At 48.3% G+C, this 12,208-nt stretch overlaps 1 protein-coding gene across 15 annotated transcripts in view; it reads right to left on the bottom strand.

The window, feature by feature from the left end:
- Window positions 1–370: 370 nt before the first annotated feature.
- The window catches only part of prrc2c (proline-rich coiled-coil 2C), a 36,199-nt gene continuing 24,361 nt past the window's right edge, over window positions 371–12,208 (bottom strand). For 9 of the 15 annotated variants that reach the window (XM_088926934.1, XM_088926935.1, XM_088926936.1 and 6 more), the window contains exons 22-34: window positions 11,941–12,033; window positions 11,542–11,643; window positions 11,204–11,390; window positions 10,118–10,339; window positions 9,300–9,406; window positions 8,212–8,348; window positions 7,762–7,996; window positions 6,589–6,783; window positions 6,096–6,305; window positions 4,890–4,993; window positions 4,573–4,699; window positions 3,073–3,300; window positions 371–2,731 (exon numbers count right to left, since the gene is read on the bottom strand). In XM_088926934.1, the coding sequence (XP_088783060.1) occupies window positions 2,450–2,731; window positions 3,073–3,300; window positions 4,573–4,699; window positions 4,890–4,993; window positions 6,096–6,305; window positions 6,589–6,783; window positions 7,762–7,996; window positions 8,212–8,348; window positions 9,300–9,406; window positions 10,118–10,339; window positions 11,204–11,390; window positions 11,542–11,643; window positions 11,941–12,033 (2,229 nt within the window). In that variant the 3' untranslated portion in view covers window positions 371–2,449. The remainder of the gene's footprint in view (window positions 2,732–3,072; window positions 3,301–4,572; window positions 4,700–4,889; window positions 4,994–6,095; window positions 6,306–6,588; window positions 6,784–7,761; window positions 7,997–8,211; window positions 8,349–9,299; window positions 9,407–10,117; window positions 10,340–11,203; window positions 11,391–11,541; window positions 11,644–11,940; window positions 12,034–12,208) is intronic. The other 6 variants (XM_088926949.1, XM_088926947.1, XM_088926948.1 and 3 more) reach the window with 3 other exon arrangements.

Here is a 12,208-nt window from a genome sequence, read left to right as displayed (position 1 = left end):
CCCAAGGATATCAGAGTCACCCTCTCTCAAATCCAGACTCAAAACCCTCTTCTTCAGAAAAGCCTTTACTGAACTGGTTCCATTCTTCACCCCTCTGCTTTTCTTAGTACCACCATCCACGGTCTCCTCTATATATTGTAATTGTGCTTTATCTTGTGTATTCTTCTTATTTATTGTTCTTGTCATCCTGTAAAGCACTTTGAGAAGCCACCTTTAAAGGCGCTATATAAAATAAAGTTTATTATTATTATTAAAGAGAGGCCTATGTCGAGTTTGAACACTTTTCTGCAGATTTGATTGACAGCTCCACTCATGTACAACTAGAGCACAGCTTGAGAGAGTACATAATAAACAACCTGCTATCAAACCGTTTTACAGCATATTATTTTATTAGTTTCCGTAACCAAACCAATGTAAATAAGACCGTACATATTTAATACAGCGATTAACCCCTGTACAAGTGAAACAAAAACAGTCTCCCTCCCTCCCCAGAACAATGTCTAATCCCACAGGGCTGCCGGGGTCTGTACAATGCCACCCTGGCGCACACAGTAGACAGATCTGCCAGTTGGGCACCGCAGACGCAGCTGCAGGCCGGACAGGAAGGAAGTGGAAGGGAACGGACAGCAGTGTTAAGGTGATGGAGAGCGATGGGGAATGCAAGGCTGCGGGGCCTCTAGCTCAGTCTCCGAGCAACGCGGGGTGTCCTTTCTCCAGCGTATCTCGGCAAAAGCCGGGAGCCCCCTGCACCTCCTCTCGGCTGTCACCTCGTGCGGCTTCAGAGGCGACAGTGGTCGGAGTGAACTGCCATGCTTTGGGTGCTTCGCCAAGATTAAGCGTAATGTCCCCCTCCTCCGTACTGGCGTGTTGTTTAAACGATTCAATTTCAGCAGCAGGACGTTATTCAAACGTAGACACGAGTTCAGGAAACAGGAAGGGGGGGAAATAAATGCACAAGCACAACCACATGTACCAGCTTCTGCTGGGTTTCACTCCCTCCAGATACCAAGCACCTCCTGCTGCGAGCTCGCATGTTAAGGAGCAGATGGAGCTGAGATCTTGCAAGGTGGCTCTGCGAGAGGAAGGTAGACTATAGCAGCTATGAGATACGCAGATAAGTGTTCGGAGGGACAAGCTAAAGACAACAGAGAATCTGCCTAGAGGAGGAGGAAGTTCGCATTAGATTAGAAACATTAGTACCTTTTTTTGCCACACACAGTAAGACCAGTCGAACAACTTAAGTGTCGTAATCTAGCGTTAAGCAGCAATTCACAATGCAATCCCCTGGTGTCTCGGGCAAGTGGACCAGTGTAGGAGATTGGCTTTAGGATCAAATGGTTTTGCGTGGAAGTCCAGCCTCTTCTTGCTCACCCATGCTCTCCTCTGAATGGAGGATCAACAGCAGTTTCAGCCCCCTCCCCTCGTCTCTCCACCTGCTCCCTGGGTGTAAAGCTACATGTTTCCCCCGATAAGGGAGTGCTAGGCACCCTGGCATTAACAAACCCTGTTTAACGCAGCTCCCACAGCTGAGCTGGCTCACCCCTTCAGCTCTACCTCTTTCAAGATTTGTTTTCTAGCCCATTATTCACTTTGGAACACACACTGATCGCGTCTTTCAGTCAAAACTGCATTAGAGAAAAAAAAAATAAAAACAGAAAAGGCAGAATGGCAACTGGCTTCAATAACAGCAGTAGCACCTCAAGTTCAATTTCCCAAAAACATTTTTAAAAAGCCCGATTTCAAGCCAAAGCGGAGTTTAACCGTTCAGTGACAAAGGAGTATGTGGCGCCCCCTTCTGGCTGCCGTTGCCTGGCCCCTACAGGTGGCGCTACACCGCTCGTCATTCACAACGTTAGTTCACACGTCTCAGATTCATTGCTTCAGGGGGGGGATAAACTTTCACTTCCTAAAATTTCACTATTTGACTAAAAGAAATTAGATTCTTGGAAAAAAAACTGCCCACCCCTCAGATACTCAAGGCTACCCGGAAAACAAAAATAAAACATGAAAAAATGATATATATATAAAAAAATATCAAACTCAGCAGCAATTTTCTCTCGTCATTGCTGTACAGATACCAATGCAGTGGCATCTCTCCCGCCGTGCGGCGGCGTAGAGGGCACCATCTCGACACAGAACGTAGGGAAACAGCACCCCACTCTTCTCCAAGGCTCTCCAGGGAAGGGCGGAGAGGGAGGGAGAGAGAGAGAGAGGAAGGCTACTGAAAGTGCCCGTAAGCGGCACCCCCATCTTTCTGTGAGGCAGGAGGCCATCTCCCGACCCCCTGCCGCCTCCCCTCCCCATCCCCTCTCCCTGACAAACTCCAGGATAGCCGGGAGCCCAGGGGGGAACAAGTCAGAGCGAGGGCCTGATCACGGCTCTCCGAGCGAGTCTTGGCTCATCCTCCCGAGCCTGTGAGAGAGAGAGAGGCAGATGGACACACAGCTGGTTATTTGGTCTCCTCGGGTTTGATGGACTGGGGTTTGATGGGGCCGGTGCGGACGGGCTTGGACCCCGACATGGAGAGGGCCGGGGCCTGGCTGGGGCCCTTGTCGCCCTCCGAGCGCTCGGGGGCGCTCCCCTGGGGTACCGCCGCTCCTCCGTCGACCGGCTGGCCCCCGCCGCCCTCCCCGCGCGCCGGCTTGCTCCCGGAGGGCTTGAGCTGCTGCTGCTGCTGCTGCTCGGAGAAGAACTTGTGTGTGGACTGAAGCACCTCGGCGCGCTGCTTGGCCTGGGGGGAGAGGAGGAGAGAGACGGGCCCAGCGAGGGAGAGGAATCGGGGAGGAAAGCGGAGAAGAGGTGGAAGAGGCAGAAGAAAGGATACCACTCGTAAATCACTTTTCCCATCTCATTTAAGATTGAGTCAAACTGCTAATCTTAAAGGGAGAACTTTCTTCACAGTAGTTGCCCATAGACTCGAGCAGAGACAATCAAGCAGCACTTTAACGATGGTCTTTGTGACTATCAGTTCCACGTGCTGGAGCTCATGTGCGCGAGCTTTAGTAAACCACGCCCCGACTCCAAGGTGTGGTACCTCATCACCATTGTGGCCCTCGGCTTGTCGCCACTCACCTTGAGGTCCTGCTCCGCTTTGAGCGCAGCCTGCGTTCCCCGGGGGGCCAGCGGAGGCCCAGGGGGGCCACGGGGAGCGTGCTGAGGCCGGGGGTGCGGCATGAGTCCGGCATTCAGGGAGGGGGACATGGGAGTGCCCATGGGCGTCCTCTGCACTCCCCCAGGAAAGGAGCTGCCGTGGTGGGGGGGCCGCACCAATGGAGAAACCAGGCTGGGCTGAGACAGCATCTGGGGAAAGGAGAGACGCAAAATGTAAACTGTGTAATATCCGCAATACAGAAGACTTCTGTACACGTCTCTAACCGCACACACCCAACAACTCTCACCCTGCCCATCAGAATCTGCATTTCACTATTAAACCGTTCTCCGCAAAGTGTCAGATTCTATGAACACTGACTCCATGTAAATTTTAGACAAGATTTGTATTTATAATGAAAAAATCACGTTACACCAGCAGTGGTGACATGGTTTAGCTTTTCTGAGCAAATAATGTATGCATCCCACAAGATTAAGAGGACCCTTGCCTATCATGCTGATTATGACGCAACTGCTATTTGATTCCAATTGTTGTTTCTGACCATTGAATACTCTACCTTCACACACACTACACAGAAACCCTACTCTTAAAGCTCCATTGAAATATGTAGTGCTCAGTGCTCTGTGCTCTGTGATCTGCTTGTTTAGCAGGGAGTTTCTTGGTATTGGTTGCCTTTTTTTTAAAAAAAAGCTTCATCAAGGTTTGGCTTAGGTGCCTGCATCTTGCCAGGACGGTTTGATCCCCACTGCCACCACAAACGAGTGAACAGACTCCATAATCTTCAGACAGCACCTTTGGTGGTGTATTCTGTAACAGTCCTATTTCAGTTATCTAAGCCTACCTCCTGCTGTCCATTGCATTCTAGCAGTGGGTAGACTGCTTTAGTTCTGTGCATGTTCCATAAAAGTCACTGTGAAAAAACCTACACCACTGAACAAACTGCTATCAAGAGGTAAAGCGTTGAAATAAAATGCCTGGCATTATTTTATAAGTCCACAGGATTTACCATCTTGTCTTCCGCACATCGATACAGTTGCAATCCCTGAGGATTCCGTATTGCAATCCTCACTGCCAATGTTTTATTCACGTGCTGGATTTGGATCACAAATTTCAACCAGACCAATCACCCTCTCCCCACGAAACATGTGTGACCACACCCTACCTACTGATATAAACCTTTTGCCCAAGTATGCAAAGACCAAGATATTCTCTCAGATTAGTTGGTTTCAGTAAAAAAAAATGGTGGTGGTGTTATATGTACCCAGGTATTTCTGCATTTGAAGTCAGATATGATAAATTAGGAACTTAAACAAATGTACAAAACAAATAGAATGTTATTCAGGAGAAAAATGAGCAGACATGGTTAAGTGACTAGCTTGCGAGAAGGTGGTGGGCAAACCCACTTGGATGAGCAACATATCCAGGTGCGTGACCAAGAGACAGTGTAGCAGCGAAGTCCTCACCTGTGGCGTGAACTGCGCTGGGAAGTGCTGGGGCATTCGCACACCCCCCGAGCCCGACTGGAACTGCTTCTGGTAAACAATGTTGTTCATTTTGCTGGACTGGCTGTTGGGACTGGTGGAGCTGGCCCTGCGAGCCACAACACAACATTCCTGGTCAGCGGAGGAGGAACTGGGAGCAGGACTGGGTTGGCGAAGCGGCATGGGGGGAAGACGATGCAGGAAGAGGAAGGGCGAGTGATGGACAGGGGACAGGACGCCGGGGCTGAGGACAGAGCGGCAGGAGGAACAGCATGCGTATGCTGGGGAGGACGATGTACCTGAAGGGGCTGGAGGTGGGGGTGGTGCTCCGAGCACTGACTGGGGGAGTCCCCGGCTTCACATCCATCCCACTGCCAAACAGCTTCAGATCTACCTCGCACATCTGCAGAGAGAGTCGCCGCACATGTCAGTTCCAGCGCACTGCTAATGCAGAAGCCCCACAATCTAAAGATTTTCACTTTGTAATTCAAGATGCTCAGCTTACACACACACACACAGGAGCAGATTCAACTGACTGTACAAAAAGAAAAACATCCAATATCTAAAAGATATTTGTAATTAGACAGAACCTATTATATGCTCACTCCAGAGATCCCCAGTCCAGTCGTTCGTACAGGTCACCGGAGATCACCCATTATTTATGATTGTTTAAGCAACTCATCAGTTGAGAAAGAAAGACTGAAAAACACTGGTCCTTGAAAGCTAAGCAATATTCTGATTTTTTAATCCAAAGTCATAGCTTTAAATTATTTAACTGAACAAACCGCCTGTCGATTCGTTTATAGTTAAAGAGGTCAATTGTTTTAAAGACTATCTGGAAACCCCTGCTTTACACACGCAGTAATCGGACACAGGTCACAAGGCGAGCACAGCAAAGGTAAGCAACACCTGATTGATGCTGCTATGAATTCTGGTTAAACGACACGCATCAACTCATGCTTTACTAGGTCGCCTAGACATTAGGCAGTTTATCAGGAACTGTAAGAACAAGCTTCAGTTTAGCCAGCTGGAAAACGATAAAAAAAAAAAGCTTGATTTGGCTTTGCAGTGACTCCATCAGTAAAGGGACTCTACAGCTCAGAAGTCACTAGATTGAGCCTGGGTCATATTACGTCACTGCCCAACTGATTCTGCAGCTGGAGGTGGGCTGAGAATAGCTGAGCAGGGTGCTCTCGACGTCACGGACACTCCAGTGACCTCCTCATGCAGGCTCGCAGTGATGTCCATGAGAAATGACTCACTCCCCCAGGTTCGGCACGGACGCTCCAGCATGTCAAATGCTGAATGGCGTTGGTGTGTGGGAGAGAAGCAAGGGCACGACTGCCCAGCCTCATTCCCTTAAAGGAGGACTCCCCGACACGACTGGAAGCTGTGAGCCTGGGCGTTAAAAAAAACGGCTTTGCCATGGCTGGGTGGGCGAGTCAACGGAGGAAGAAACCCGAGTGCAGACATTCGAGCAATCTGTGTATCAGCTCGCAACTGACCTTACTGGAGGGCTGCATCATGCTGTGTCCACTCTGCCCCACGAGCCCACGGAAAGGCTGGCTGACAGGCGGCTGGCGGCTCATGCTGGGGGCCTGCGCTTGCGGGGGTGTCGGCGGCAAGGACTGAGGCAGAGCAATCAGGGGCTGATGCCCCCCAGTCGAACCAAAATTGGGCAAAGAGAGCTGGGAGCCCGGGAGAGGGACCGTTACCTGGCAGGAAAGCGAGGGAAAACTCGATCATCCTGTTACTTTGCCGACAGCAAGCTGGTACTGCGCGAGCGGAGCTTGGAAATATTTCTGGCTTGAAGAGGGGAGATCCTGTCCATCCCCGTGTCTGTCTTGATGGAGTGTAGATGCTCCTTTTACGGTCAGGAAGATGTTCATGTGCATGCATGTGTTGTTGCAAGGCTACTGCTTCCTTGTATCATGACATGTGCGCGTGTGGAAGTGAGGTAGTGCACAGCTGTACGAGAGTACGGGCGTGTGGGTTTACCTGCTGGACTGCAGGAGCGCTGGGGAACTGCCGGGTGCTGTAATAGGTGCTCTGGGCGGAGTGAGTGTGTGTGGGTACGTTTACCTGCTGCAGGGCAGAGCTGGGCGACTGTGTGGAGCTGTAATAGCTGCTTTGGCCAGGCTGCTGCACCTGCCCCGAGTACAGGTTCGAGGGCTGGCTCAGTCCCTGCCGCGCCTGCCAAAACAACACCGACAGATTCATTTTCAGTCAGAGCGCATCGGGCAGAAAAAAAATACTGAATTCAAAGGGTTGCTGCACAGACTTTACTATGCAATGAGTCTCCATAATATACCCCCTGGATTATGCAAAGGAGCCTTTACTTGTAACTGTCAATTTTGATTGGCAATAGAAAGTGCAATAAATAATATATTTCATCACTGCTTTAGCTGATCCTTGTATTTAAGACAGTCGACAAAGTACTTGTGTTCCTTCTATTGTTCCAGGAAATCAAATTCTGCAACCTGTCAGAATAAGATGAAACCTTGGTGATGCCAAGCCCATCTCCCAGCGGCTTTCCAAACAAAAACATTTTTCTGATTTTCGGCAGCTTTAGCCCAGGCTCAACTTGCAATGCCAAGTGCAAGGCTGAGACTGCAGGGACCCGTTTCCCCACTTAGGAAGTCCACAATGCTAAATAATGGGTCCATTCATGCTTTAAGTATTGGTTTAGAAGCATAAGCACTTTACACTTGGTTTTCTGTAATGGGTAAAGAAAATATTTAAACCTGATTCTAAGTAGATTCATAAGCAATCTGCCATTGCGTCTTGGGCCTTTATTATTTACTCTTATGGCTCTTCGTTAAAGATTCTTGCTTTGCTCTTGCTTATGCATGCCCCAAGGCCAGTGGTGGCCAGTACAACAGGAACACAGAGACATTCTGATGGACTACAAGGGGCTCCACAGTCACAAGAGGGCTCAAAGACTTTTCTGAAGACGCCACAAACTTTAGATAAAAAAATCTCATGAATGTACATGGTTACTGACCTAGTGATAACGTTTAAAATACTATTACATATTTATTGCGTCTACTACTTGCCTGGAATTCTTTGTGCACTGTGGGTTGACAGTTTATTTTGACTCGAGTGTCTCAAAATCCCCCCAGGCTTCTTGAATGGGTTTTTATACGTTTCATCAAGTTGCCCTTAACTCACCTGCAAGAGGTGCGTGTCAATGAGCTGCGAGCCCCCCAGGCCAGACGGCTGGTTGAGCTGGGGTTCAAAGAGGATGGGGATGTGCTGGGTGCTTGAGGTCTGCTGGAAGGCCAGGCCGGACTGGGGCTTGCCCAGGTCAGGCGGCTGGACGCCAGGGTAGCTGTGCAGCGCAGTGCCCGACAGCATCATGGGCGAGGGCTGCGACAAGTTGTTCTGCATGAACGCCTGCTGGGACCTGACCGAGACAGGGAACCAAACAAGAGCCCGGTTTATTTCACAAAAAAAATTGATTCTAAACAGTTCTGCAAAAGAAACTAGATGTAACAGGAATTTACAATTGCACAGCACATGCACAAACAGCTGCACATGCTGACAGGTTAAACAGGATCTGTGCGACTGGGCAAGTGAGCAGGCGAGCTGTGCAAGAGAGACAGTCAGGAGGAGCATCACCTGTAAGGCTGCAGAGCAGAGCTGAAGAGGTCCTGGGGCTGGGAGACAGGCGGGCCAGTGCCCAGGCCCATCTGCGGCTGGTGCTGCCCCTGCAGGGGGGCGTAGATGGGGATGGGGATCTGCTGCACTGCAGTTGGCTGTAAGGGAAAGTCAAGCCGTGAAGACCGGCCCTAAAGAGAACCATCCATACAAGCAAGTGGGAAGAGCACAGGGTCAACAAGGCCAACGCATGAGCACCCCCAAACGTACATCCCCCTTCCCAAAAATGACTAGAAGTGTATAGATATGACTTCTAGATTCAAAGAAAGCACTGAATATCAGATCCATCCTACTCCAACCCACTGACTGCTTACTAAGAACAATCTCACAATGAACCATGCTGAACGTGAAAGTGCAGGACAGATGCTAGGATAAACCGTTAACTAGCTTTGCTCTGGAAAACTAGTCTTTTATAGGGAACATGGGCAAAATAACTCATTTCTGTATCTTCCTTTGGAAAGTTGGCATATTTTAAAAAACAATGTTACAAAATAAGAATCAAATTTCTCCTGATATCACTGATGGGTTGCTTTGTCACCATTTTAAGCAGCACAAACCTTAGAGAAAGAGCGCACATCAAAACGAAGAGGGTTTATAAACTTAAAGAAATGGGTAAATAAAAGCAGTGCCCCAATCTTCTCTGTACTTGAATGTACTAGTTCCATCTTGAATTATCTTGTGACTCGCTTTAAGCAAAGCGATGTATCACAGCAGGGAAACTTATGGTCAAATCATCTATAAGGATGCTGCAGAATCCCTATAAAGCAGCAAAGTTGTAATTATTGATAGAAAATGGGGAAGACAAAGAATCAATACTGGGTATACTACACCATCCCAATCCCCTGGACGCACTGGTGTAGCAATTAATACGATTTGGAAATCCCACCTTAAATCAGTCTTTTGGCTATTTTTAATTAAAACATGATTCTCTTGAGCTGAATGGAGGACTTCAGTGAGCAACAAGGGAAGGGGTTATGAAGAGAGCTGCTAAGAAGCTGCCTTGCCTCATGGGCACAGCACAGCGCAGACAGGCAGGAAGTCCGTCGTACCTGAGAGAGCCCTGGCTGAAAGCCCTGCTGCTGGGCCAGACGGGGGTGAGGCGTGCTGAACAGGTGGCTGGTGTCCATGTAGAAGGCTGGGATCTGGGCTGCAGAACCTGGTAAAAAAAATAAGTAAAAAAGCCCCCGTCAGAAGGGCTCCCGTGGGCTTTGATCAATTAACGCTGATCCAGTGAAGGAATGGAAATAAAGATCCCTACACCACAGCACGGTGAACAATTTCAGATGTTTAGAACCGCTGAGTCACATCTGTTGGAGTTTTGAGATAATTGTGACCAACTTAATACAGTCGTGCTTGAAAGTTTGTGAACCCTTCAAGGTGGTCAATGTGGTTTTCAAACCAATGCCCTGACATTCTTCTCAAGAAATCCTTGATACTTCTCAATATATAAGTATGACTGTACTTGAATATGAATAACTTTATATGATATGTAATATGAATAATTATCAGAACAATTTGCACCTAGCAAGCTGCAGGATGTTTTGAACACCTGAAGTGGATCATACCGATGTCTAAGAGGGGTCTCATCTCTTTCCCTCTGTGATAAGTATTGATGCTGCAATGTTTGGTTTCTTTTCTGGGTGAAACTGATCAGTGCACAGTCGAAGGCAGTTTCCTGGTATGGGACACAGTAGCCCCAACTCGGAGGCTCAGGGCAAAGCCGGGACGACACCCTGGACAGGGTGCCAGTCCATCGCAGGACATGCGCAAACACACACACACACAGGCAATTCATAGACAATAACCAACTCGGAACCTCTTTTAACCAATGTGCTGGGTTAGTCCAGATGGGCAGAAACTGGCCTACCTGCTGCAGACTGAGACACGAAGACCTGTGGTGTCTGCTGTTGCTGCTGTTGTTGTTGCTGCTGCTGGGGTAGGAGGGAAGGCACACAGCCCAACTGGGAGAAGTGCCCCCCTGTCATGCCCCCGCCCTGCAGCTGCTGGGGCTTCACCTTGCAGATATTCGGGGGGTCCGAGGTACTGGTAGTCTTTGTGCTCAGAGAGGAAGTGGTGTAGGTCCCAGATCCTAGGGGGGTAACAACAAATTCAAACCAGTTAGTTGCTTGAAAGTTTGTTCATTGAGTGACAAGTGTGCAGCCGAGACCCAAGCGTAACTTTACTCCAGCATGAAGCCGATTATGCTACAGGTGTAACAGTACACCACCGACTCAACTTCACATTACACTAACGTTGGGTTAACCCCTCGAAGTGCCACAAACGATGTAATAGAATACTATATTATTTGTAGTAAAAGTAATTTCTGATTCCGATCAAGACCAATTGTATAGAAGTCCTTCAGTTATTCAATGTATCACGTCTAGCTCGTGTACTTGCAAATGTAGATGTACTGGCAGAGTGTGCCATCACTACAGGGTACACATGTTGGTTAACTGCAGGACTGGTGATTGCTCCTGAGGCTACAAAAGAATTGTGTTGACTGCATTTGTTTTTTGTCAATGTTTCAGAAAGCATGCATAAATACACAACTTGAATGAGTGTCTGGTAGGAAATAATCACCTCTTGTTTTTTTAATACAGGCAGAACTACGTAAAAAGTACAGAATGCACCCTATAAAAAAAACAGCAGAACCGATTCTGTAGTTTATGCATTTCTAGTCTTGAAACAAATGAAGCATTTACACTTCATATTTACAACTTGAACTGCTGGAGCATTCAGACTTTCTATTCTGAATATGTACTTCCACATGTAATCTGTGCAAATCTCAGCATCTCTCCATGTTCAGTAGACAAAAATATATCTGGGATTCATGAACTTGAGCTTGAGCTGTGTTGGGTGCTCTTCTATGAAGTGCAGAAGTACTTATATGGGGAACTAAGGTTTTAATCTCATTTAAGGAAGCAGCAGAAGTATAGTGGCAGGCAGGCACTACCTGAGAGCGAGGTTGTTGGGGTGACTGAAGCCACAGGGATCTGGGACATGGAAGCACTAGAGAAGGAGCTGTAGGAGGCGCTGTTGCCCCCTCCGCCGCTGGTGATGGGCGAGGCAGAGGATGTCACTGGAGAGCTCTTCTCCCCAATGCTGGGCGAGTTCTCCCAGGCTTTGCGTGCAGACTCCATCTGTCAATCAGTAAAACAATCAAGGCAGGCAAGGCTTGAGAATTAGAAAGGGCAAAAGTGAGACGAGCAGAGTAAGTTTAACTTGAAGATGATACACGACATAGAGAGCTTACTCCAAGACCAAGTCAGATTGAGAGTGCACAGTGCTTACCTTAAGAGTCAGGTCAACAGTTGCAGGGGACACGGGGGTGAGACTGGTACTGCGCTGCAGGGCTTCTCTCCGGGGAAGAGGCAGAGCATGAGGAAGGGCGACCTGTACATGCACACAGTAGCTCATATAAGACACACTTCTTGGAATAACGGAATGATGTTATTGACCCAATGCAGCCCGATAGAGGGCAGCTCGGGGTCTCTTCGTGTTTTATAAATGATGATTAAGGGAAAGCTAATGACTATAAGAAAAAGGCTGACCACGCCGTTTGATTCAAAATTAAGTTTGACATAAGCAGACTTAGAACGGAACCCTTTCAAGAACTAAATCTAGAACTTTCATGAACAATCCAGGAACAGAAGGGGCTGAGCACGCTGTTGTTAACCAGTCGGTACTCACATTAGCGACAAGGCTCTCCTCAATCTTGCCGCTGGCCGTGGGGGTGCTGTCGGCCAGGGAGGAGGAGGGGGTGGTGTAGTCCGTCACTGATTCCTGAGGAGCAACACGGAAAAGGCCATTTCCCATTAATGCCGAGTGTTCAAACAATGTTTGCTCGTACGTTTATGAGAGCCATGAACTTAGATTCTCTCAATACATACAATGGACTAAAAAAAGACATACAAGTCTCCTTCCCTCTTCATCCTCAGGACAGAGAATCAAAGGTATA

The sequence above is a fragment of the Atractosteus spatula genome, chromosome 11 (assembly GCF_055471065.1).
Source record: "Atractosteus spatula isolate fAtrSpa1 chromosome 11, fAtrSpa1.hap1, whole genome shotgun sequence".
NCBI classification, from domain to species: domain Eukaryota; kingdom Metazoa; phylum Chordata; class Actinopteri; order Semionotiformes; family Lepisosteidae; genus Atractosteus; species Atractosteus spatula.
Note: the sequence above shows the minus strand (reverse complement) of the source record. Positions and strands in the feature narration are given on the sequence as shown.